At 49.9% G+C, this 25,312-nt stretch overlaps 7 protein-coding genes across 7 annotated transcripts; 1 reads left to right on the forward strand and 6 right to left on the reverse strand.

Annotated features, from left to right (window-relative positions):
* Nucleotides 1-2,057: 2,057 nt before the first annotated feature.
* On the reverse strand, nt 2,058-3,468 carry L3040_002227 (uncharacterized protein; the record flags this gene model as incomplete). The annotated part of the gene is made up of 2 exons (XM_066155479.1): nt 2,058-3,192; nt 3,251-3,468. 2 exons carry the CDS (start codon nt 3,466-3,468, stop codon nt 2,058-2,060), a joined length of 1,353 nt encoding a protein of 450 aa, XP_066012479.1.
* Nucleotides 3,469-3,830: 362 nt separating this feature from the next.
* On the reverse strand, nt 3,831-4,274 carry L3040_002228 (uncharacterized protein; the record flags this gene model as incomplete). The annotated part of the gene is made up of 4 exons (XM_066155480.1): nt 3,831-3,921; nt 3,992-4,060; nt 4,134-4,165; nt 4,251-4,274. The coding sequence occupies 4 exons, from the start codon at nt 4,272-4,274 to the stop codon at nt 3,831-3,833; spliced, it is 216 nt and encodes a 71-aa protein (XP_066012480.1).
* Nucleotides 4,275-4,852: 578 nt separating this feature from the next.
* Nucleotides 4,853-8,365, forward strand: L3040_002229 (uncharacterized protein; the record flags this gene model as incomplete). Its single annotated transcript, XM_007289874.1, has 3 exons — nt 4,853-4,919; nt 4,969-5,039; nt 5,087-8,365. The coding sequence occupies 3 exons, from the start codon at nt 4,853-4,855 to the stop codon at nt 8,363-8,365; spliced, it is 3,417 nt and encodes a 1,138-aa protein (XP_007289936.1).
* A 2,294-nt stretch (nt 8,366-10,659) lies between these two features.
* L3040_002230 (uncharacterized protein) lies at nt 10,660-11,973 on the reverse strand (the record flags this gene model as incomplete). The annotated part of the gene is made up of 4 exons (XM_007289873.2): nt 10,660-10,918; nt 10,973-11,072; nt 11,126-11,431; nt 11,478-11,973. 4 exons carry the CDS (start codon nt 11,971-11,973, stop codon nt 10,660-10,662), a joined length of 1,161 nt encoding a protein of 386 aa, XP_007289935.2.
* Nucleotides 11,974-17,991: 6,018 nt separating this feature from the next.
* L3040_002231 (uncharacterized protein) lies at nt 17,992-18,617 on the reverse strand (the record flags this gene model as incomplete). Its single annotated transcript, XM_007289872.1, has 3 exons — nt 17,992-18,094; nt 18,170-18,461; nt 18,530-18,617. The coding sequence occupies 3 exons, from the start codon at nt 18,615-18,617 to the stop codon at nt 17,992-17,994; spliced, it is 483 nt and encodes a 160-aa protein (XP_007289934.1).
* A 476-nt stretch (nt 18,618-19,093) lies between these two features.
* L3040_002232 (uncharacterized protein) lies at nt 19,094-20,301 on the reverse strand (the record flags this gene model as incomplete). Its single annotated transcript, XM_007289871.2, has 3 exons — nt 19,094-19,393; nt 19,440-20,169; nt 20,243-20,301. 3 exons carry the CDS (start codon nt 20,299-20,301, stop codon nt 19,094-19,096), a joined length of 1,089 nt encoding a protein of 362 aa, XP_007289933.2.
* A 1,268-nt stretch (nt 20,302-21,569) lies between these two features.
* Nucleotides 21,570-23,244, reverse strand: L3040_002233 (uncharacterized protein; the record flags this gene model as incomplete). Its single annotated transcript, XM_066155481.1, has 3 exons — nt 21,570-21,583; nt 21,730-21,988; nt 23,242-23,244. The coding sequence occupies 3 exons, from the start codon at nt 23,242-23,244 to the stop codon at nt 21,570-21,572; spliced, it is 276 nt and encodes a 91-aa protein (XP_066012481.1).
* Nucleotides 23,245-25,312: the final 2,068 nt, after the last annotated feature.

Below are 25,312 nucleotides of genomic sequence, written 5' to 3' on the forward strand. Positions count from 1 at the left end.
TTGGTGAGTTTGGATTGTCGATGAGGTCGATGCTGGGCAAGGCTGAAGTGCTATTTAATTTAGCCTAGTCACCTGACTTATATCTTAAGTAGGCTCAGAGTTAAATTAACTTCACTTGCTGACCCCGCCGTCCATCTGCGTGTAAACCGAGATTTCAAATCCCTAGAGGTGTGATCTTTGATCAAGAGCATATTCTGCTTCAAGACTAATACCTTGTGATCCATGACGCCGCGTGGTGACATCCAGGAACGGCGACTGTAAGATACTTATTTCTTTGACGTCGGAGAGCTACTTTTACCAAGCAATGTGATTTAGGTAATTAATACGTAGGGTGCATCTCGTTCTTATCATGTCTTTCTCTTTCATTCACTTCTCCAGATTTCAAAATATCTTACCACATCTCTTCCAACATCTCAAAGCTCATCTATTATGACCTCCCAAGCAAAGGGCGATGTTTCTGCTGGTCCCTCAATCCATGGAAGAGTACTACCTAACCATTTCCTCGGAACAAGCACCACAAATGCTCGCTTCTGATCCAGCTCGTTTGGCTCTCAACTACAAAGGCATAGACTAACTGCAAAACCACCTGGGCCGAGTATCCCGATATCAAAGCAACTCTCAGCCTCCAGTGCGTACAACCTCCCCCGAGCCTGGCTCCCTCCCGGATCCAGATTCCAAAAAAGATTAAACATCGATCAGTGTCAAACCAGACAGCAACGGCGAGTAACCTACTTGATGGATTCGCAAACCATTAGCTCTACGTCTCGACACCGAGCACCCCACCTCCTCTCTGCATCTAGATTTCCCCTTCCTCCCAGAAGTCTACAGCTTCCTTCATTTCCCCCCATCCAAGAGCCGCTCCGGCCGGTCGGAGTGGCAACCGCGCGTGCCCGTCAACTTTGCTGAGTGAAGGCTCGAGAGGGTATCTCCACCGCACGCGCGAAGCGCGCGAAGGGAAGCTGGGGAAGAGTTTGGTATAGTTCCAGAGCGAGGAGGGCCGGCGAGGAGTGCTGGATTGCGGCTTTGCCGGCTACCAAAGCAATGGGGGACGCTGTTGGAGAGGGGGAGAGAGGCTCGTTTGTCATGGGCGAGACTGGTTGGTCAGGTTTCCCACGTGGGTCTCGTAGAGAGAGAGAGAGAGTATGTGACTGGGCTGGGCTGGTCTGGCTGACTGACTTGACTTGTGACAGCTTCACATGTGGATTTCGTGATTATGGGGTCCCTCCTCCAGTTCCTGCGAGTCATCGGGGAAGACATGTATGTATCAGCCAGCGTATGGTGAAGGCCGCACCTGCTTTTGAGGGGGGATGGGCTGTATGAAGCCTGCAAACCGTCCGTGGCTGGAGCGAGCTGGACACCAAGACACATCCATCATTGATATGCAATAAAACGATACCACGCCACTAATGACTGAATGGGGCGTGGTGACCGTGCTCCAACAGTTCTGCCAAGTCCAAACTTCTGGCCTTCTTCAAAACAAACCTCCAATCCGCAATCTCTCTCTCTCTCTCTCAAAAAAAGGCCCAGACGTACATTCTTCTCTCCTACTCAGAGACCCTGCCATCTTTCGTCTGACAGAAAATGAGTTTTACCGCTTCAGTGACCTTCCTCATATATCATACCTAATCCGCTATTTGCTATGGCTGGTCAAGAACAGGATGGCCGACATCGATGTGGATATGGATATGGATATGGATATGAATATGGATATGGATATTGAAAAGTAGATAAATAGACAGAAACAACGGAAGGGAAACATGCTGTCGTATGTCAGAATAGTTGGAGGAGAATACGATATTGCGCATATAGAGAGTACTGGCTGATAGACGGTACGGATAGTTAGGTGAGTATTCGCTTAATTTATAGCACGCCTCGCTTAAACCTTTCAAGGAGGGGTTTTCGAATAATTGCAACGAGAGATTTTTGTGATGGCTGAATATTCCACAGGTGGAGGAAGGAGGGCAGGCTCTTTTGTTTTATTTCAGCCGAACCAAACAAGCATTACTTCGAGAAGCCACGCATGACCATTAGACGCAATACCATCGATTTGATCAGGTTCAGCCTTTCGGCCTACCTAACCCTTTCAGACGGAGATACACGTCGGTGCCCCATCCATATAAGCTCTGCACGCCGATACCACCCCCAAAGTACTCAGCATATGCCCTGCCGAGGGGCAACCCATATCCCAGCCCGGCAATGGAGCTCCCCTCTCCGCCGCCAGGGCCGGACAGTGCATTCAGCGCGTCCATACTGCCGCTTCCATCAGGCAGATCGTCGTCTGAGAAGGTCGTGAATGAATACGACCATATATCCGGCATCACCTCAGGACTGATGCCTCCCCCACGATCCCGGATACGGATCGTCACCCCAGGCGCTGGATCCTCAAAAGGTTTGATAGGCGGGTTGTAGTCTACTGGATTCACGCCTCCGGGAGCGGGAGCAATGGGGGTACGTGAAGACTCCGGTTCGGCTGCAATGGTGATAACTACCGGCTCGTGAGATCTTCCGGACTCAACTGTAGCCCGGAACGCATTCTTCAGGAGTTCCGTGATGATGTATTCTAGATGGACCGGCACGAACGCAAATGTCGTGCCTGGCTCCCCGTCAATGACCCATGATGGCCGGACCCCGTACTTTAGCTCACAGATCTCCGAGACGAAGTTCCCGCATGAATTGATGATTGAGGCTGGCTGTAAAGCGGTGTCTATAACCCCTATGTACGAAGACTGCGGATGCGCCTCGGGAATCTGGAATTTCGGGTCCTGGTGCGGCTCAGAGGAGAGGTGCAGAGCGATGTGCTGTTCGGCGACTAATCGCGTCCCGATCCTAGCCCGAAGGTGCTCGTCCAGGAAGCGGGTGACTACTTCTGGGTTTATGTATTTCCGACATTCTAGGAATCCTCGTGCTAGAGTCGGAATGGTGTGCGAATGCGTCTCTACCAGGTCTGACAATACACTTGTGAATCGAGCCTCGTCTTCAAAGGTGGAAATGGTCTTTGAGTTGTAGGGCAGCAGCGTCGATAAGGAGTGCAGGTAGTTGTTGTATATGCTCGAGATATTGGAATTTGAGACGACGATGTATGGGAGGTTGCGCAGGGCCTGTATCCGGTGCGCGAGACGGACGGGGAGGAGTGAGAGGGTGAAGTTCGCAGAGGAGAATAACGCTTCTTTAGATAAAGGTGGCCGCCCTTGTCTGTAGAGCGGGTCAGAAGAGAGGCAATAAGCGGGCATATATGTGGATGAGTGCGTACCTCACCAAGTCTGCCAGGCTTAGAGAATGCAATGGCTTGCTTGCGAGCTTCGCTACCTCATCGTCGGCGATGGAGGTTGTGCTCGGCGGATGGGACCACTTGTGCGCCGAGGGCGATGGGTGTCGCGCAAAGCTGGCGGATTGCGCGAAACGTCTCAAGAAAGAGACGGGTTGAAAATTACCTTTGCAAGACCGTAATGGTCGTGTGAGGGGGATCATGGTAGCATTGGGGTCGTGGAAATTATTCCGAGAGTTGTTATCAGGAGTGGGATAGCAATCTTCAGTGAGGCTAAGATCATATTGTAGTGAGCCGTGACAACAGCCAACGTGAAGCCACTAACTACCCTTCGGAATTCCCAAGGTATACCAATATGAGACATACGTTGCTTATGTGTTTCCATTCCGTTTACGATCAAGTCCTCGCTAAGGCGTAGGTGGAAGTCATCAATTTCATAGCCGCATTACAAGCAACAAGCCCAGACCTGGGCAAAAGGTCTACCATGATCTCGTCCCCCATGATCCATCCCGACCCTCGCCTAGCTCCCAGCCATGTCAACAGACAACAAGGCATATCCACCAATCTATTGGGTCTTGACTACCCCATCCACCTCTACAGACTCGACGTGTGGACTGCTCCCGAGCGTAGTGACGGCATCCGCGGGCATCTCGACACTGGGTAGATAGATGATAGTAAGCATAGATCTGCGTAGGGTGGCGGCATTAGAGATGGATGAAAACATACACGAAGGCGGGGATGAGAGTGAATGTATCGACAATGGTTCCTCCTTGCTCAATGGCCAACTTCTTGGCTCTGTTCTCAATATCAACATCAACTCTCGTCCTAGATTCAGACCATCGATTAGAATAGCGTAGAGCAGACGTACGGCTCGACATCTTCCTTCGTCTTGCAGTTGACCTGCGAGGGATTTTGTAAGCTCAGGGTACCCCAAATAGTGGACGTAAATAGAAGGGAGCCCTCCTTTGCTGGTCGGTCAACTTACTATGTGTCTGATCTTTTCTGCCATTTTGAAGCTGTGAAGTAAAGCGGTTTGTATGGAAATGATGATGGAGCTTTAAGTAGCGTGTAGGTAAACGTAGCTTGTTTACAGAAAAGCTGCTTGATAGAATGGAAGAAGTGAGGTATTGAGAACCGGAAACTCTGGAAACTTATACCCACGATGATGCCCAGCAAGGACCCCGCGACTGCCTACGGAGCAGTAACTCGCTCGCTCGCTCACTACAGGGTACGTCATCCGGGCAGAAGAACGAAGCCGGACAACCAACCACATCCAATAGTAGAACTATACGGTACTGAAGCTCTCTTTAAGCTTCCACTTGTCAAGGATACAGAAATGCCTCAGAAGGCCCCCCTTTTTTGGGCCGAGGCGAAGCGCTCAAGGTCAGCCGTTAAGTAAATACACGGAGGCGGGGTCAGGTCAGGCTCTCACCGCCTTCTAAGGCTTGCTAGAGAAAATCGGCTTAATAATCAATCAAAACCGGCAGAACTTTCGAAAGCGCCTGAACATGGAGGAAAAATTATCGCGGTATTTCCGAGCCTCGAGCCGCGGAATCGACGCTATTCGCAATCGCCACTCACCCCAGTATGGAGGAACAAAATAACAGGGCGCATAGGCCGTCTAAGGAGAAGAAGAAGACGAAGCATGTGGGAGGTCAGCTCGGCCCATTAACTCTCGATACGCCTAGCTAAATTCTCGACAGACAAGAACCCCAAAGCCTTCGCATATGCGAATCCAGGAAGATTGGCCAAATCTGCTGCTCGATCGCACGATGTATGTGGGATCGCGAGTCACCTGGAAGGTCTACTAACAACTGCCAGCTCAAAGAAAAACGCCTCCATGTTCCCCAGGTCGATCGAATCCCCGAAGAACCTCCCCCACGACTTGTTGCTATCGTCGGTCCTCCGGGCGTAGGCAAGACAACCCTCCTCAAATCCCTTGTCAAAAGATATGCGAAGGAAACCCTCTCCGACCCCCAAGGACCCATCACCGTGGTGACCTCGAAGCGACAACGATTGACATTCCTAGAATGTCCGAATGAACTCGAAGCCATGGTGGACATGTCCAAGGTGGCAGACATCATCCTGCTGATGATCGACGGAAACTTTGGCTTCGAAATGGAGACTATGGAATTCCTGAATATTTTGGCTTCTAGTGGTATGCCTGGAAATGTTTTTGGAATTCTCACACATCTAGATCTCTTCCGGAAACCTCAGACGCTCAAGGATGCGAAAAAGCGACTGAAGAACAGATTCTGGAGCGAATTATACCAAGGCGCACACTTGTTCTACCTGTCTGGAGTTATCAATGGCCGATATCCTGATCGCGAGATTCATAATATGTCCAGGTTTATTTCGGTCATGAAGAACCCGCGACCTTTGATCTGGAGGAATTCTCATCCGTACACGATTATCGACAGTTTCCGCGATATAACCCATCCTACGAAGATCGAGGAGGATGCGAAATGCGACAGAACTGTTTCTCTTTCCGGGTATCTGCGAGGCACGAATTTCTCAGCACAGGGTCAGAGAGTGCATATTCCAGGATTGGGAGATTACACGATCGCATCTATGGAAGCGCTACCAGATCCGTGTCCGACACCATACATGGACCGAGAGATGGCGAAGGTTTCGGGAAAGACGGGACGCAGACGACTGGATGAGAAGGAGAAGAAGCTACATGCGCCAATGTCTGATAAGAGCGGATTGAAAATTGATGGAGACACGATATATATCACGCGAGAGAAAGGCTTCAATTTCAACCAGGATGGTGACGAGGAGACCCGTGGAGAGGGCGAGGAGCTGATTATCCGACTCCAGAACGAGCGGAAGACTTTGGGCGCCACGGAAGATGGTCTGCAACTTTTTGGGGGCGGAACTGCGGTAATGAACGAGGAAGAAGACTCTGGGCGTAAAGCACATCGATCGGCGAGATTCGTTGAGCAAGAGGAGCAGTCGGACGAAGGGAACCTGGACGATGAGGGTTTCGTTAGCGGGGAGGAGCCGGATTCTGGGGACGAAGCAGAGATCACGGAAGATAGGATGGGCAAGGCTTTCCGAAAATCAGCAGATAAGACTGAGGGTGAGGTAGCCTTTGCTGACAGTGACTCGGATCTGGGCTCGATATCTGGGGAAGAGGATGAAGAGGATGACATCGAGGACGAATTCGAAGGAGAAGAGGACGACTCAGACGAGGAAGGGGCTCTTCGATGGAAGGGAAACATGCTCAAGACTGCGCAGCGTCTCAATGGCAAAAAGCGATCCTACCGGACAGCTGATCTTGCGAAAATGATGTATAACGAAAGCCTGACACCTGTAGAAGTATTGAGCAAGTGGCGTGGAGAAGAAGAGGATAATGAAGAGGATATTGAGGACGATTCAGACGAGGATAATTTCTTCAAGAAGTCCGGGAATGATGACTCGGACGAGAAGATCGAGGACCGGGCGATACCGATACTCGATTACGATGCGTTGGAAGCCAAATGGTCTACTGGAGACCTGATCGAAGGTTTGAGACGGCGGTTCGCTACAGCGGATCTGTTAAGCGAGAAAAAGGACGAGGAGAGTGGCAGTGATGACGGGGACGGAGAGGACTCAGACGACAAGGGAGATGGCGAGTTCCGAGACCTCGAAGCCGAGGAGGAAAACGAACAGAAGCCGGACGACCTCAAGGCAGAACGAGAGAAGAACGCCAAGCGCAAAGAAGAACTCAAACTCCGTTTCGAAGAAGAGGATCGCGAAGGTTTTAACAACGATAAAGCCAAAGCGCGTCGAGAAGGGGGGGGAGAGGAAGAATTCGGTGAGGACGACTGGTACGATGCGCAAAAAGCCCAGATCCAGAAACAACTCGACATCAACAAAGCTGAGTTCGAATTGCTGGAGGAAAATCAGCGTGTAAATGTTGAGGGTTTCCGCGCAGGTATGTACGCCAAAATAGTACTCGCATCTGTTCCCTCGGAGTTTGTCACCAAGTTCAACCCCAAGATGCCCATCATCGTCGGTGGCCTCTCCGCAGCAGAGGATCGCTACGGCTTTGTGCAGGTGCGCATCAAGCGCCACAGATGGCACAAGAAGATCCTTAAGACCAACGACCCGCTCATTTTCTCCCTGGGCTGGCGCCGGTTCCAGACCATGCCCGTATACAGCATATCCGACTCGCGGGTGCGCAACCGCATGCTGAAATACACGCCGGAGCATATGCACTGCTTTGGCACGTTCTACGGCCCACTGATCGCGCCCAACACTGGATTTTCATGCTACCAGACCTTCTCGTCCAAGAACCCCGCCTTCCGCATCGCGGCCACGGGCACGGTGCTCAACGTCGACGAAGCAACAGAGATCGTCAAGAAACTGAAGCTCACCGGGACACCGACCAAGATCTTCAAGAACACAGCCTTCATCAAAGATATGTTCACCACGGCCGTCGAGATCGCCAAGTTTGAAGGCGCCTCTATCAAGACCGTGTCCGGTATCCGCGGCCAGATCAAACGGGCGCTCAGCAAGCCCGAGGGTCACTTCCGCGCCACCTTCGAGGACAAGATCTTGATGAGTGATATCGTGTTCCTGCGCGCCTGGTACCCCATCAAGCCGCACCGCTTCTACAACCCCGTCACGAACCTGATCGGGTGGGAGGGTATGCGTCTTACGGGTGAGGTACGCCGGGCCCAGAACCTGCCGACACCGCAGCAGGCGAACAGCCAGTACAAGCCCGTCGAGCGTGCGACTCGGCACTTCAATCCGTTGCGTGTACCGCGCGCGCTGGCTGCCGACCTGCCGTTCAAGTCGCAGATCGTGATGAACAAGAAGCGGAAGACGCAGACGTACATGCAGAAGCGGGCCGTGGTCATTGGCGGCGAGGAGAAAAAGGCACGGGACCTGATGCAGAAGGTCATGACGCTGCGCAACGAGAAAGATGCGAAAAGGCGGGCCAAGAAGGAGGAGACGCGGAAAACGTATCGGAAGAAGGTTGAGGAGAACCAAGAGAAGAGGGGGGAGAGGGAGAAGAAGGAGGCGAAGGAGTATTGGCGCAAGGAGGGAAAGAAACGTAAGGGTGATGGCGAGGGGGCTGGTGCCGGTGGAGGCGGGAAGAGGAGAAAGTAGAAGAGGTGCTTATTCGGATACTTAATTTTGGTGCTGGAGGGGGTCTTGGCGTTGAAAAAATATGGGCTTGCTGTAGAATGAAATCAGAGCAGGCAATGTGGACTTCAAATCGAGAGTACCTCTATCGAACTTTCTTCAAACTTTTTTTTTAGTCCTCTCCACGTCGTGATCTTGTCTATACTTTTACTTCCCACTGGTTTTCCTATGTGTTATGTTTTGTACATCTCCGCAAACTCTTTACCGAAGGAACTCTGCAAGTCCGTAATTCCAAGCACGGGGATTTATCAATCATCCATTTTTTTGCGATTACCACCCATGGGATTGGATAGGAAAACGGAATAGAAATAGGAATAGAATCACACAGAATAGAATAGCCCAGGACATTCAACCGGCCCCAGGCCCTTTGATAACGACCGCTGTCTTTCTTTTGACAGGACGACAGATATCTTGCAACTGGGCGCGGGCCCTAGGTATTATACATAATGTGCATTTACACCGATTGATTTAATTTGTTGTGATGGGGCTTGTTTCGGCGTGTGGTATCATGTAACGTCGGTCTGGTTCTCCGGATTCCCGCCCTCGTTTGGAAAGCGTGGCTTGCGGGCGGAGATGAGATCTTTGAGAATTGAAAATGGAAATTGATTTCTAATTTCTGGATGCTGAAATGATCCTTGTCTCATGACCCTCCTTTTCAAGTCTCCTCAATCTCCCTTTTTTTCCCTTCGTTCTTTTCTTCAACTAGTTGGGCTTGTAATAAGCTAGCTAGCTAGCCTTTCAATCTCTCGAGGCCTTGCTCGATAGAGCGCAGATGGTAATTAGCGACTTCAAGATTTTAGCCGGCGTGCTTAAGAATACTTGGAAATACTCGTCGAAGTGCAGAAAGACTTCGAGGTCTTGGTATTGTATTCCGTGTTTGTGGGTGATACTTACCGCATGCCAAAAAAAAAAAAAAAGCGAGGAGATGGCTAATAATGCGTTGAAAAAGAGTCTAAGTTATTATTACTGAGAAATCGTGAAGGCTGATTGGGTTCAGATCTACTTTGTATCTGTTGGAAGATGAAGTACAGCAGTAAGTTTATAGATGGCATGATTGATGGCTTTAATCGGAAATCCAATGATAAGATAAGATAAGGAGGTAAGATAAATAGGTAGGTGTACCGGTATGCACTCATTGATGGTTTGCTCTTGCCCCTCCTCGACCAGAGCAGCGATTGTACTGTAAAGAGCTGTATACCTAGTATAGACAGACCTCCGTATAGATTTAACTCAGCTCCTTACATCTCGCTTGCTTTTAATTAGTTTCTGGAATGTAGGATGGATGAAGATCCGCAACGGGCGTAGGCGTACCTGCTTACATACCCCACGTGCAGTAAGCGAGGGCGGCAGAAACTTCGCCGTCGTGACCTGGGAACTTATCTGGGGTATCGAACCGGTGCGGAATGTAATAGTTTTTCGCAGGGGAAAGAACTCGGGCTCGTAACTATCCTGCTACGGCGAGGGTATTACCCTCATTCTCTGTCAGATTTTTCAAATCAGATAGGTAGGTAGGTGACTTTCAGCAGATCTCCTCGCTTAAGGTACGGCTGGCTACGCGAGCTGGGAAACATTATATGGAAAGAAAGGAACGAAAAACTGCAAAAAATTCGCAAATTTGACAAGGATGACTCTCTTCCCGTGAGACAGGTCGAGCGGATCGTTTGATTATGCCAAGCTATTACGATCTTTTACGATCTAACTACGTAGTCACGGCTAGGCGTTGAAGTCTCTCATCATCACTCTATCATAGCGCCATGGATCGAATGCCCTAATGTTTTACTGTGTTGTTCTATTTATGAATCTAATAAGTTTTTTGTTTTTGTAGGAGTAGAGAGCCGACTGGATCTGAATTCAATCGGGTCATGATATAGTAGGAGTAGGAGCAGCAGCAGCAGCAGCAGTAGTAGTAGTAGTATTCAATTACGTCGGGCGAGTGGCGGGTTTTGCCTGCCGCCCTAGGACCTCCTATGGGGTACGGCGACGTGCTAAGCTAAGGAGTTACATACAAGATGGCCCTAGAAAGCATTTCGAGACAGAGCAGCGCCGCTGCTGTCGGCTGCGCCCTTCCCTCATAGGTAGGATAGATCACAAAAAGAGAAAGCTTTACTCCGAGGTAGAAACCAAGGCAGCAAAGCGAAGTATGCTGTCGCAAGCTTAGAAGCTCAGCGAGTGCGAGTCGTAGAACCACATGAGTTGAGGCCGGACCGAGGTCAGCCAGCAAGGGTCATGATATAAGCTCTCGGTTAGTTCGATACTTTCTATGCCCAAGCACCGATCAGCGACATGCCGAAGGCACCCAACAGCACCAACAGACAAGCAATCACTCTCTTCCACCCATTCAAGATTCTCCAACTCTCATCACTGAGGAAGTCCTCCATCAACAACTCCGCCAACGATGCCCAGAGCAACAGGCCACCGGAGATGGCATTCATGATTCCCACGAGGAGTAGCCCGGTCGTGGACTCCGGGCTGTATAGCGAATGTGTCGCGATACCAATTGCTTGACCAACAGGAGTTCTGGACGCGTTAGATAGTCACCGGTAGGGAGTAAGGGCAGGGAAGGGGTCATACGTGCAGCCGTAGGCTAGCGCCATCAGCCATGGCTGCCAAGCACCGGGCCCCCACGACAAGACAGCGATGCGAGATCCCAGTGCTAGCCCCTCAAAGGTTTCTGATCTTATCAGCTTCTGGTCCGGCGATGGCTGGAACGATGTAACTACTCACGATGGAACGAGATGGCGATCAGGAGAACGATGAAGTCGCTCCCCGTCGCCACGCTGAGCGCCATGCCGATGAAAACACTGTGGAATAGGATTCCCATCTCTAGCAGCACGCATTGCATCGTGTCTTTCTTGCGTTTCTGTTCTGGGCTGGCAGTCTCTGTGCGGGCTAGAACGCCGGTCGTTGCTTCATTCTTCTGGTAATGTTGAAGCCGCTCGAGGGCATCGAGATTTTCGCTGTAAGCGGTAACCATTTGCAGCTGCCTTCCAGTGCTGCCGTCTCGGCCATGAATAGCTCCTGGTTCGGACCCTGAAGGATGTAAGAATTATGGCATTCAGTAGACTCGAGCACGAACTGTTTCTATTCATGCAGGCACCTCCTCCGGATGGAGAATCCCCGGCATTGTTCACCCCGTTAGACTCGATAATGGCCGTAGGCATCGCGCAGCAGTTCTGGCCCGGGCTGAGTACCATCTGCACAGCGATAATCATGAAAATCGCACCCATCGAAAGAGCTCCAGGGAGAGCAGGGTAAGTCGTGTTCCAGAAAGATGGAAGGCACGGATCGGTTAGCGAGCCGAAGGCCTCGGGCAACAAGTGCACCAGTGCAGTGGCAACCAGTACGCCTGTTCCGAAGTGCCGTACCACGAACAGGAAGTTAGGTGGGATTCGAAGTCTCGGTATCCTCACTGCAACGATGGGGACCAGACATGCCGAGAATGATACTCCTAGGATGATGAAGAGAGCTCCGACATGAAGGGCAGTGTCGTAGGTATCCGAAATCTCTGGAATTTCGCAAGAGTCAGCCGCAGCTTGACGCCGGAACAGTGCCCTGGGCGAATTTGAAGGCATGAAGGAAGATCCGTAGTAGTCGACGGTGGATTCTGATGTGGGCGAAAAAAGAATAAGACATCGGGAATTCAAGGTGTATTTATGTGCAAAGTCGACGATCCTAGATTGACGACCGGTGTGGACCGCCAAGCCAACCATCTCTTCTTTGCATCTTGGCACTGGACATTCCATCTTCGCCCAGCCTTTATTGCCCCCCGTCCGGCTTGCATTGCCTGCAATCTAGGGTCAAAAGAAGCTTGACCCTGGCCAAAGCTTGCAATCTGGGAGTCTGCGAGAGTCTCATGTACGTATATAGCAAGTCCAACCTAAATTGGCAGCGGCAGACATGAAAATTCGCCTAAAAAGGAACAATTTCTAGGAGTCGGACTCCGGATACGCATTCAGGAGATCAGTGAGAGTGCCGCTGATCATATTTGTTGGCCAGTTGGATTTACTGGGGAGCCAGAACTTGGCGTGAGGGGCATTTGCAAAAGATCTTTCATGGACCAAAACAAGGGTAGGATGGATTCAATAGCCGCAGAGCGAGTCAATAGGTACTTACGACTACGTACTACGTAAGTCCTAGGAAGGATGGGGTGGACCTCGAGAGAAAAGGCAGATCGACAGGGTGATGTCGTTAAGCTTTGGAAGGACTAAGCGAGACCTTTATTTACTTTTTCGCGTCATCCCGTTATCCCGTCGGCATGATCACATCACATCAAAGCGTCCCTCAACACCCTCACAAATTAGCTTGTTACAACGCCCTTTTCTTCAGGTACACTTAAACGATAGCACGACTCGAATCATAGCTGCAGGCATATTGCTCCCCATATCTATAAATAGGCCTTGAGCAAAGAAGCTATCAATTTGCGGATTCTGATCCCAGCGCGGACCCCCTCCGGATCCACAAGAAATTGGAGACTAAAGTGGGACCTCACCAATCACACGCCATACTACAACGTAACACCTTCCTTCAGAAACTCTTCGCGAACCATTTCTTGTCGTGCGCCTCCAGAGGTACCAAACCACCTCGATCTGATAAGGAAAAACTTTTCAAAGTAACTCCATCCTTCAGAAAATCTTCCGGGCCTGTACCCTTTCGTCGTGTGCGCCTAGAGAGCACTAGCCCTCCTCGATCTGATAAAGACAAGCTTTGTAACGTACGTAATACCTTCCTTCCGAAAATTTTCCCTGGATCTTCTCTTCTCGTACGCCTACAGAGTACCAAACCTCCTCGATCTGATAAGGATAAGCTTGAAACGTAAGAGTCGGAAATCCTACGGGCCAATATTCTCCAATGCCTCGAACATGGTGGAACCGTGACTCGCATGCCTTAACGCCTTGACTTAACTGCCGTTTTGAAGTGGAAGGGATCTCTTTCTTCTTTGATGGATAAGACATTCGAGGGCCGATGTTCGGAGCCGGCTGACGTTGATATAAAAATTTATGTTTTAACTATTTTCAGACGGGTAGTCATCAATTATTATACTCGTACGATTAAGACTACCGATATTGTGCTAGATTGGATTGACAGCATTTGAGAAACGAAAGGCCTCTTGCTCGTTTGAAAGCCAAAAAAAAAGCTAATCTTAATAGAAAGAAGAAAAAAATATGCCACAAAAGCCAGCACTACCTCCTCATTCTTGTGAACAGTAACACACTGGCAGGTGAGCTGGAAAATACAAGAAACACCACGCCGGAACAGCATAGCTAGATTGGCTATGACAAGGAACAAAAAACTTCATTACTAAAGAGCGACCTTGATGGTTTCCAATAGATTCTATCAGTACCTTCTCAATCTAACGAACAGGAACAATCTGGCGCGTGAGCTGAAAATAAAAGAACACTACGCTGGAACAGTATAGCTACCGGTAGATCAGATACAATAGGAGGAACAAAAAACTTCATTACTAAGGAGCAAGCTTGATAGTATTGAGTAGGTAGGTAGGTACAGCGGTTATGTATTCCGACCCACTACGGAAACTAAGCTTAATCGATCAATACCTTTAAGGTCCCTCGCATGAGCTACGATCAGTTGCGTGCGGCTGTTGAGCATGGGTGGGAAAAGGTCGGCGAGTTTGAATTTCAAGCGCTCGTTGAGAGTATGCCGGAGCGTTGTCGGGCTGCAATCGAGGCTGATGGGTAATTAACAAAGTATTGAAATGAGAATCCTGTTTAATAAAGTGTAAATTGTATGATCGCGTTCAGCGACACGAAGCGAGGGTTTGCAAATGTTATCTCACATTGACGTTGACTTGTATTCCGCCAATTTTTTTTTAGCAACGCGGTTAACTTTATCTCTCCTAGTACTCGCCCTACAAAAATAGATCGAAGAAACGGAGATAGGGGATTGCATGCAGAGTAGAGCAGCAGGCCACTTGTCGGTGAATTGAGGCGTGCGCATCACGATTTCACTTTCTGCGAGGCATTGAAAAAATCGGCCCAGATCCAGCGCCCCGGAAAAGAAAACCCAGTCTTCGAAAACGAAACGATGCAGAACGTGGATAATTTCTTTCTTTCTTTCCTCTTCTTTTGCGATGCTCCCCTCTACTAACGACATCTTTTTTTACGTTGTGGGACATGTGGGGAGATGATGATAGCCATACTCGGAGACCCCTTCGATCGATCGGGGGAACCTGCCTCTTTCTGGACTCTGAGAGATGCTATAAGGAAGGACGACTAGTCAGATCGCGCTATCCGGCGGGCGACGGGCGTACTGAGCAGCACATATTCGAAAACGATGGATGAGCCGGTTTTCCAAGCATTGGCGCGACGCGTAAGAGAGTCGGAATCGCTTGTTCTTTCTTCTCTTTCTGTCTGCAGGTCACCAAGTCAGCCATGGTTTCTCTACCCGCTCAAGCATTTCCAAGAGGAAGACGACGAATTGAAAATAGCGTCCGCAAACGAGACTCTTGCACCCGCGAATTCTGTCCCCGACGCTGGAGATAAGCGGCGGCCTCGCTACTTCTAGTCCCGAGCCAGTCTTGGCTAGGCGTCTATCTCTCTCTATGCCTACTACTCATGAACGAAGGTGTCTGGCGGCCGGACAACTGCATAGAATCCATGCCGAGCTCATTGGCTGCCGCAGAAAAGATTGATCGGGGCATGTATGGGAAGTGCGCTGAAGTCCAGAGCGGTGTTTGGAGATATATACCTAGGGCATAAGGGAAACTCGAGCCTAGCTACATTCTTGGCAGCATCGACCCGTTTCTTCACTTTCACCTATAGCATCCGAAACGCCAATAGGGATGGTTTGCGTGGTCCTCTGCATAAGAAGCCGCCTGTTCTGAGCTCCTTGTCTGTTGTCAGGATACTGCGTTCCTATGGAGAAATGGGTGGATGAAAGGGCTCTGATTCTCTTGCTACAGCGTCTCGATATAGCATTCGATTTCACAAGATGAAAAGCATTGAAATTGATATAGGTGTACTCTAGCGACTTGGGGGAGTGAGAGCTAGGAGTATAACGGTGGGAGGAATTCATCCATGATTAGCTCCATCATTCGGGCGTCTGCTGTGGAGAAGGGGAGGGGGGCTGGATGAATTCGTTTAGCTGTATTGCGAGAGCTTGCTCTGACTGAGGTCGCCTGTCATTCCACCCCCTCGGTAAATTTTTCTTCCTGTTTTCTTCAGATAAAGCGTTCTCAGCCTTTCCCAAGCTCGACTTGCATAACTGCGGTCAACATGCTCGTCATATCGTATACCGCGATATGGAGCCGGCTATACAAATGTATATCTACATTTCCCTTTGACGTATCCCGTACGTAATTCATGTCTCCTGTAGAGCAGAAAGTCTCTCCCCCCATCTTCTAAACTCCAGCCAAGTCTCTCTCCTCTCTCTCCCTCCTTTCCTCACTCACCTCACCAAGCCCCCCACCCCCCAACGAACCACCCCCAGAAATCAAGTCAGCAAAAATACCCCCATCAAGAACAAACTCCCTCTACTTTCCTATTTGTACCTCATCTCACGACTTAAAGTCTCAACACACACATACAGCGGTACAGCGGTGAAGTGTTATCCCCGGCCCTACAAAGGGCAAGCAAGCCGAGCTTAGCTCAGCCAACCAGTAATGTGATTTCCCTAGAACTTCTACGCAAGCAAGCTATTTGGACCTGTACCTCATCAGCTCAAGCTTGGGCTCTACACCCTCTCTCCACACCCCCATTGCTTTTGACCAGGGACAAGACTTGACTGCTGTACTTCTTCTGTACATACCCACATACAGAGCAGGGCCAGAACCCACCCTCCGAGGAGTCAAGAACTTTCGAATCCTTACTACAGCACTGTACTGTATAACAGAGAAAAATCGAAAAGCGCTAGCGGAGATCTCATCCTTGCTCTACCTAGCCAAGATATGTGAGCGTCTCCGTCCGTCAGCTGGCAGACAAAGCCTACCTGCGCGCGGCAAAAAGACGTGGAGATTTGGGAGGCGGAGTACCATGTATGTATGTATGCATGTGTGTATGCATCTAGTACGCAGTATGTATGGACTGGCCTTGCATATATACACACGTAGCCAACTAGCAGCCAGCTATTTGAGACGGAGGAGGAGGAGAGGGTGTGGGGCGGGGGAGCTGTGACATACAACCACGTACATGTATATGTATATATATGTCTATGTATATAAACCCAGAACAGATAAGAAGCGCACAACAACTAACCCAGCCTTCCAAGCACGATAAGCACCCAGGATAGCCTGCCTACAACGCGCGAGAGAAGAAGAGGAACAAGAAGAGCTTACTCCGTAGAAAAAAGAAGTAGAGAAGATGGGAAGAATTGAACACCATTTCCTATCTCTCTCTATCCATCTAGTCGCTAAGAATTTCCTCTTCCTCTTCCTCTTCCTCTTCCTCTTCCTCTTCCTCCTCCTCTTCCTCTTCCTCCTCCCCTGTTCCTGTCTTCATATTAATTTTCTAAATTCCAAGTGCTGGGGTTGGCAGTTGAGGGAGGGGGCGCCAAATCCAAAACCCGAACCAAGATCTATACGGCAGGTAAAGTGGACAGAAAGACAGCAAGAAACAAAGCAAGAGAGAAAAAAAGCAAGAGACGAGAGAGAGGCTAGTCCGCCAACAGGACTTTACTTCCAGAGCTAAAGCTCAACCCCCCAAGCCCAAAAGCCCTCTCTCTTCTCTCTTACGCATACCTACAATGTGTGTGTAGCGGCGGCGGCGGTTCTCGTTCTTGTTCTTGGAATGCGGGAAGAAAAGGAAGAGAAGAAAGAGAGAAAACGGACTGTGTGGGCCGCCTCCAGCTCCATGGTCCATTCCTGACTGATAAAGTAGGCAGGCGTCGTGCGTGCGAGAAGCAGCCCAGGTTTTTTTTTTTCTTTTCCTTTTTTTTTAATTGGAATTGGAGCAACTATCTATCTATTATAGAAAACCAAAACCACCATGCTGAGCGGTCTCCCGAGCAAGATACTAGGGAATGCGAATCACTCTCGGTTAAATGGCCGATTGGGTCCAGCAGGGCAACACCACTTTATTGTTCGAGAGGGGGAGGGGTTTTTTCTCCGTGAGTAAGTCTGACGCTTTTCGTTCTTTCGAGTATGATTATAAGCCTGATTCGCGAACGCACAAGATTGCAAGATGAAAGCTAGCTCGGGTAGGCTTTGATTGCGGATGTATATTGTGCGGACAATTGACACGGCTTCCTTCCAACACCGTCACATTCCTTCCGATGTCGTGCAGCCCATGCCCGTGCCCCCTATGAAACGCAACCAAGCAAAATCCCGAATCGACCGTATAGAAACACAACCACAACAACAATAACAACAACAACAGGGAATGAAGAAAGCCACCTCTAACGCGCGACGGAATCAACCAAGAAATCAATGAGGAACGAACGCATCAACGATCACCAAAGCGTTCGAAGAAAGTGGTATCATAAAAGACGGCCGGCCTGGAAAAAAAGATGCCCCCTTCCATACTTCATCGAGCTTCGTGAAAAACAATAACCGGGTATCTCTCCTTACTGCAACCGCGCAACGAAAGGTATGACTCGTCAGCCAGCCCCAAGCCCAGCCCCAAAGCCCAAGCCCATCCTCAAACGTAAATTTCCATGGCAGAATCCGACTTCGTGCTGCGATCGTTTCTCGTATTCCACGCATGCAGCGCCGCGATCGCGGTCGTCACTGCAAACAATACCCTGTAATGAGGCAGGCCATCAGTCATCTGCATGCCACAACTTCTCCGCGCCAGAGGTTCGCGAGAAAAAACTCACCACTCGAATGCCGCAAACACGTCCCCAGCGATCCCAGCCCGACATGGCCCCCAGTGTCTCCCCGCATACGAGCCACATCTGATATCCGACAGGTGGTCTGCCAGCGCAATGAAGCCCGCGAACCAGAAGACCATGGTCACGAATTCGGCGCCCAGGATGCCGTATTTGTGAGCGTAGGCTGGGAACCGGGCCGGGGCCAGGATGAGATAGATGAGCGCGAGGAGTGTCCAGACGGACGTGAATATAAGGAAGTTGATGGAGGAGGGAGAGGACCCGCCCCAGTGGTTTGCAGCTGTTCCTCGCGTTAGCTGGATGGGTGTGATGGGGAAAGGAGGAGCGAGGCTGCGGTGAAGGACAAACCGTAGGCTAGGACACCAAGGACTATCAGAGAGAACAGCGCCTGGATTGCTCGGATCGGAAGGATGAGGATGGGATAGTTGAATGCCATTTTGAGTTTCCCGTGAGATGATGGAGTGGAGTTGTGTAGTTATGGAGTTATGAATCCGAGTGGACGTTCTGATATCGTGATACTGAGTTGGGTGTTGAGGTGGCAGAGATTTCTAGTGTTGTGACCTCAAGTTCCCCCAAAAAGAGAATCTATTTGTTTGTTTGTTTGTTTGTCTGGAAAGATGAAAGAGCCGAGACCTTTATTATGTTTCCGCCACAGCCTTCTTCGCGATCATACGTGGACCACTCGTGGCGCAGACAAGGAATGCGGGGCAGATGACCCAAGATCAAGATTTCGCGACGACCATTCATCACACGCGGCGATGACGTTGTGTCGCTTTTCCATCTTCTGAATGTCATGGGGGAAGTGAAATAATATAGAAAGAAAGAAACATTATGAAACGGAAAAGACTGAACCACATTTAATAGATATACGCATGAGACTTTTGGAAATAATATATACCGGCGGCATACATCTTACAACTTACTGGCAGATCCCTCTTCAGGCACCAATTCAATGACCAGCTTTCCAAACTGGCTCCCAATCCTCATATCCTCAAACAAACCATCGATATCTTGGAGGTTGTCGATGCCCTTGACCGACCTCGAGACGACAGGTCTGATTTTCTTCTCGTTGACAAATGCAACCATGTCTCGGAACTCTTTCCTGGAGCCCATCGTGGATCCCTTGAGGTCGATGTTCTTGAGAACAGCGTTCATAGTCCACTCCATCTTGGGAGCAGTAGTCATGCCGTACTGAACAACGATACCACCAGCCTAGCAGAGTCAACATGTATCCAACCCTCTTCACCGCTCAACATACTTTCAGAAGCTTCACTGCCTTAGCAATGACATCCCCACCGGCACCATCAATAATCGCATCGATATACGGCCTATCCTTTGGCAGCTGCGCCTTCAACCCCTTCTCCCATCCCTCCGTCTTGTAGCCTACGCCCCCCTTGGCGCCCATAGATACCGCCCGGTCGATTTTCTCCTGGCTCCCACTCGTCACATAGGCGTTTCCGCCCATCGCCACCACGAACTGCAGCACATTCAAAGCGACACCACCACCGATGCCCGTAACCAAGATGTTGCGTCCCGGTTGTGCATTCCCGCTCTTGCTCACGTACGCCCTCCAGCCCGTCAGACCCGTCAGAGGCAGCGCAGCCGCTTCCACAGCACTGAGATGCGCGGGCGCCAGCTCAACCTCATCTTCGCAAACCGTGACGAACTCCTGGAGCGTGCCGATGGGGATGGTCGTCGTGCCTCCGAGGATCTGGTAGCCGCTGGGTGCTTCCGGGCCGTCGGGCGAGTCCTTCCAGCCTCGCCCGGGCGTCAGGATGACCCGCTTTCCCTCCAGCGACGGTGAGGCGGAAGAGCCGACGGATTTTACGATGCCACAGCCGTCTGCGAGAAGGGGGACGTCGAAGGAGGGGGCGGGGTATAAAGCTTGACGGAGGAAGAAGTCGCGGTGGTTGAGGGCGGCAGCGTGGATCTGAATAGTAAGATCGTTGGGCCCTGGTGCCGGGGCAGGAACTTCTTTGATCTGCAGGCTGTAGGAAAGATAATGTCAATATCAACAGCGCTTAGGGAAGGAAATGTTTTTGTGTTGGGGGAGATTCTTACGGGTAGTAGACCTTCCCTGGCTTCCCTTCGATGTGCTTCATTACAATTGCTTTCGGCATCTTGTCTTCCTTACCGGATATACGATTGGCTCTAGATGTTAAGATAGAGGTAACAAAGGGATCACATTGCGATAAGCACGGCGACGGATGCCCCGTAGATCGACGTGACGTTGAAGTTGAAGCTGAAGATCCCCCGCCATCCTTGCCGAGGCTAGCTAACAGCCAAGTGCGGACACAAGGCTGAGGAGCATAGAGCTCGCCTGTCTTTGAGACTTATCTGTAGTCTGTAGGCAACCGGTAGACAAGTCACGATCCGAAGAGAAAGTCAAGAGCAAACCCTTTGTCTAATTCAAGTCGAAGGGATACCAGATAAAGGATCCTCACAGGCTCCTGTATATATCTCGTCATGTGGTCTTCCACGCTTCATTGCCATACTAGGCTCGACAACCCTTCAGATAAGATCTCGAGAGCCCCTGAATTTCTGCGAGGAATACGAGAGGCCACCAAAGAATAGGTAGTTGTGGGTGGTAGGTGGGTAACTCGCTGTTAGGTTCTTCTCTGATATATCACGTGATGCATTCCAAACAAGATGGCTCTCTGTTAAGGCTATGACGGTCCACAATAGAGACGGAAGGAGGGGATTCTGGATCAAATATGATTGTTTTAGAAACTTCTGAAAATGTCTTGCACGAGCTAGATACTGTCTTGGCGTTATATAAATACACTATGACCATATTAGCGGGGAACATTCGGCCCGCGAGAATTCTGTTAGCTGTATGATAGAACCAAGCATGCATTTGTCAACATCGATCAATTTGAGGGTGTTTGGCGCAATGGTAGCGCGTAGACCTCCTAAGTCTAAGGCTGTGGGTTCGAGGTACGGTTTAGCACAATGACAGTTGGGTATCCTTGGCTAATAGTCTAAACAGTCCCATGACGCTCGTCGCGATCGCAATCTTTTGCATGCAGGCCGCTCAATCTTTAAACTTTTATATGCCCCATTCCGATGTCTTTCGTGCTCGGGTCCGGTGATCGAAGACTTTTTTGGAACGCGTTGGAATTTCCATTGTGCCGATTAGAAGCCGGCCGGGCCCGGCACCTGGTAGTGCCAAGCCTGGGCAGCCACCCAGCCCTACGCGGGTTTCTCACCGTCTCTTTCCCTTCGCACGACGGTCCATGCCGGTGGATATTCCAAATTCTGAACTGATATTAGACAGGACTTTGATATTCGCAGGCAAAGAAAGACACCAATATTATCTCTAGCTTACTTGCCCCAGGAATTTTTCGCCCGGGAAATTCTTTGCCGGTAGAGTAAACTCCGGTTAAGTTTATTTCCGGGCAGCTGCAGATTAGCTTGGACAACAACAAAATGCATCACTTTAATCCAATGTCACGATACAACAACATTGAAAGGGAATTTTGAGTTGCAACTATATATAGCATCGTATGGAAAACCAATTTTACTAATATGTAACCCACGAAGCTTACACTCCCATCCTGACAATGCATGAGGTGGATAGATCTCGACGTGGATCAGCCCCTTCTTCGTCAAGTCCTCCAAGAGATCCAAGGCTTTATATCCTTCGCTCGCAGCAGCCGTAAAAGCGACCTGAACCGCCTTCGCCCCTCCAATGTGAAGAAGGACGTCATCCTCCGCAATCCTCTGGAACTCCTCTCGATCCATCCTCGGCCCCGCGGCAGGCGCCCGCCCCCAGATGTGGCCTTCCACCGCGAGAATCTCGTCGCCCTGGGGAAGGAGCCTATTCAGCGTTTCAGGGACGAATCGATCCGCCGTGATATTCGGAGATTCCCCTACCCACTCCTTCTACGGCTCCGAATACCACATCTGCTCTTTCCTGACGGTGTCGAGGACAGCGTGGGGGATCTGGACCCGGACCAGCAGGGTTTCGGTCCAGGGACATCGGGTCGCAGACCATTTGCGATATTCTTCGGCGGTGTCGCGGTCTGGAAAGAGGTAGACTGCGTGATCTCTCCGAGAAAAATCCGTTCCACCGTGACCGTGTCGATCCTCATCGGTTGCTATATATCCATCACCATTGTAGCATACCAGTGACTCTTTGTCTAGGAGAGCGACGCTCTTGTACAGGATGCAATGTCCGAGGAGCGTAGGCGGACTCTTCTCCAGTACGCTGCTGTGACTCAGGAGTTCCTTCTCGGCTTCATCGTGTAAGAGGGCGAATCCGGCAGTTTTCCCTTCCTGTATTCTGGCTAGGTTGCCCTCTGCGGATGACTTGAGGCGAATCAAAGATCTCTTGATAGTGGCGTGTCTGGTCGACAGTGTATTCTGGAGCCAATGAAGAGGGGGTTGGGTCGGAATATCTGAGAGAATCGGGGATCCAGAGGTGTATCCTATAGTTCTCGAGATACACATAGAGAAGTCATGGCTTGTGATACAGGCATATCACGCCATGGAAGCATAATTAGCCTAAGCAGGTCTCCCTTGGCGAAACTAGGAATTCAAGTCAGATTTTCTATCGGACTGGCAATATCATGGAGCGGGTGCGAGAAATAACATCTTACTCAGGCAGGCTGGTTCCAGAACCGACAGGCGCAAGTTCACGCCTTGCCTTTTCCCATCTATCGAAAATAACCCGAGCTCCCTCTGGCGTGAGGCCAATACCTTGCAGAGCCTCAACCTCTAACTCGTTCTAGATAAAATTGTAATTCTTTAACAGCGTAATGATCTGATCACAGTCCACGTTTGATTCAGACTTTTGAATTCTAAAAGAAGGAAGGTGGCACTGGGTTCCAAGAATAAAAGGCTCAGCCCAGTCCCAAAAACCTGATAAGCTGCTAGCCAGCAGCTATCACGCACGACTCCATTAAATCAAGAAACCAACCAACATACTGGAAGAGCTTGCAGGGATGAGCCCTGATCTGCAATTTTCAAGACGTGCAACAAAAACCTAGAGATATTTTCAAAGGATGATAGCTCGGTTTCCAAAAAAGCTTTATTCAAGCTCCGAGCGTCAACTCGACCATTTTTCTACAAGAAATTTATACTTTGGCAAGCGAGCCGACGATTAGCTTAGCTCCCCCCATATTTTTTGATATAAAAAGCCTGGTATCGTAACAAAAAACCAATCAGGTTTGACTGCTGTTCTAGTTTCTTGCTGAAAGGGAGCTTAGCTACCTCAGCGACTCAGGAAACAAAAGCAAAGGACTGAAGATCGAAATCATTGCTGGGACGTCGGAGTCGGCGAGTCGCAACGTGCAACAGCAAATCAAAAAGATTTTGTAAGATTTAGGACTAAAAAGCACTACATCTGCTTGCAGGGGCTTTGAGATATGCAACAAAGCAGGAATCTTCGGATAGATTTGAGACTAGAAAGCACTAGATCTGCTTGCAAGGGTTGTGAGATGTACAATTGAACAACGATATACAAGCAGGTTGTAGACTAGGAATCGCTATGGCGCACGCTAAATACACTTGCAAGGGTTACAAGATGTGCAACAGAACAGGAGCAAGATTTCTCTGATCACATACTCGCAAGGGTATGATGTGTGCAATGATAGAAGAACGTCGAGTGAATCTAAGACTTCACAATGCTATATAACCTTGCAAGGTTATGAGATATGCAGAAAACTAGGAAAGTTGAGTGAGCCCGAGACCACAAAGTGCTACACAGCCTTGCAAGGGTTATAAGACTTGCAACAGAATAGGAACAGGATTCCTTTTGTACATGCAAGGGCATCAGCAAACCAGGAAAGTTGAGTGGACCCAAGAGCACGATGTACTAAACAACCTTGCAAGGGTACGAGATGTGCAACAAAGCAGGAGCTGAAGCCGAGGATGAGAGAACTAATCAAACTTGCAAGGGTTGTAAGATATGCAACAAAAATCAAAGTATGGTACGTCTTTCTAGCCAGAACGAGAAAGCTCCCACAGCATTCGACTAATGGGGCCGGTAAGATCCATACAGATCCAAGCATCCATGCGCACAAGGGTGTTAGATGTGCAACCCAGAGAAGGTCGGAACCGAATCCAGACTAAACAGGGACTTGGAATATGGGGAAGCAAACTTGCAGGGGATGTAGGATGTGCAAGAAAAATATACGTAGTAGTAGTTGTGGTAGTAGTAGTAGTAGTAGGTATGGGCCCTAGAGAGAACTAGCATGCACCCGTGGTCGGCTCACAAAGCTATGCAGGGGTGCAAGACGTGCAACGAAGCTGGAGACTGACTGCTTTCAGAAAGGCTGGCATGCCGGACTCAGCCCAAGGACTCGGACGTGGGCAGGGGTATATACTCGGACCCATGGCTAGATTCCATGGCTAGCATCCCAATCATCACGTGACGTGTAGCTGCTACACAAGCTCCTACCGATGGTGATTAACTGATTAACGTGGAATCGGATCGATTTGACTCCGTAGGCAGGACCTAGAGCGTTTCTGTCTTTTTCACTGTATCGAGTTGTGACGAGGCCATGTACAGCCAGCCATTGAATTCTTATTCCCAGCCGAGCTACGGTCAGTCGAAGATCTTGTGCGAGAAAACCATCAAGCATGACATTGAAAGATGCATAAGGAAGACAGGTACACGAAATGTGGTGCAGGCCCTCGACAAAAGGCCGGTCTGCCACAGCACAAAATGCGAAGACAATCGAGGTTCAAAAGTACCCCTTGCCTTACATTCGGTCGACCTTCCAACACGCAAGAGCTGGTATCTACTGTACAGCAGCTAGAAGAAAGCAGCAGGGGATAACAGACATGCAACAAAATCAACAAATTCGACAAAAAGGAGCAGAACAAAACTGAGTCCGGGGCCAAGCCTTGCTCCGGCCACACTCAACACCACAAGGATCGACCGGATCCGCGAGCAAGGGCACACTTGGAAGCCCAACAGGCAGGGGATACAAGACGTGCAACAAAGACAGAGAACAGTCGGAAAGCAGAGGCCTTTTTTGTGCTTTCTGATGCATCTTGAGAGGTGGCTTGTCGGTCTGCAAGGATTTCGACCACGCGGACAAGCCACTCTTTTCTGTCTGTCTGTCTGTCTGTCTCTGTCTGCAAAGTATGCACTGGGGTTCGGAGTTCAGCAGCGCCTTGTCT

This window comes from Drepanopeziza brunnea (assembly GCF_022702325.1).
Source record: "Drepanopeziza brunnea f. sp. 'multigermtubi' strain 214-2 chromosome Unknown ctg3, whole genome shotgun sequence".
Lineage (NCBI taxonomy): Eukaryota > Fungi > Ascomycota > Leotiomycetes > Helotiales > Drepanopezizaceae > Drepanopeziza > Drepanopeziza brunnea.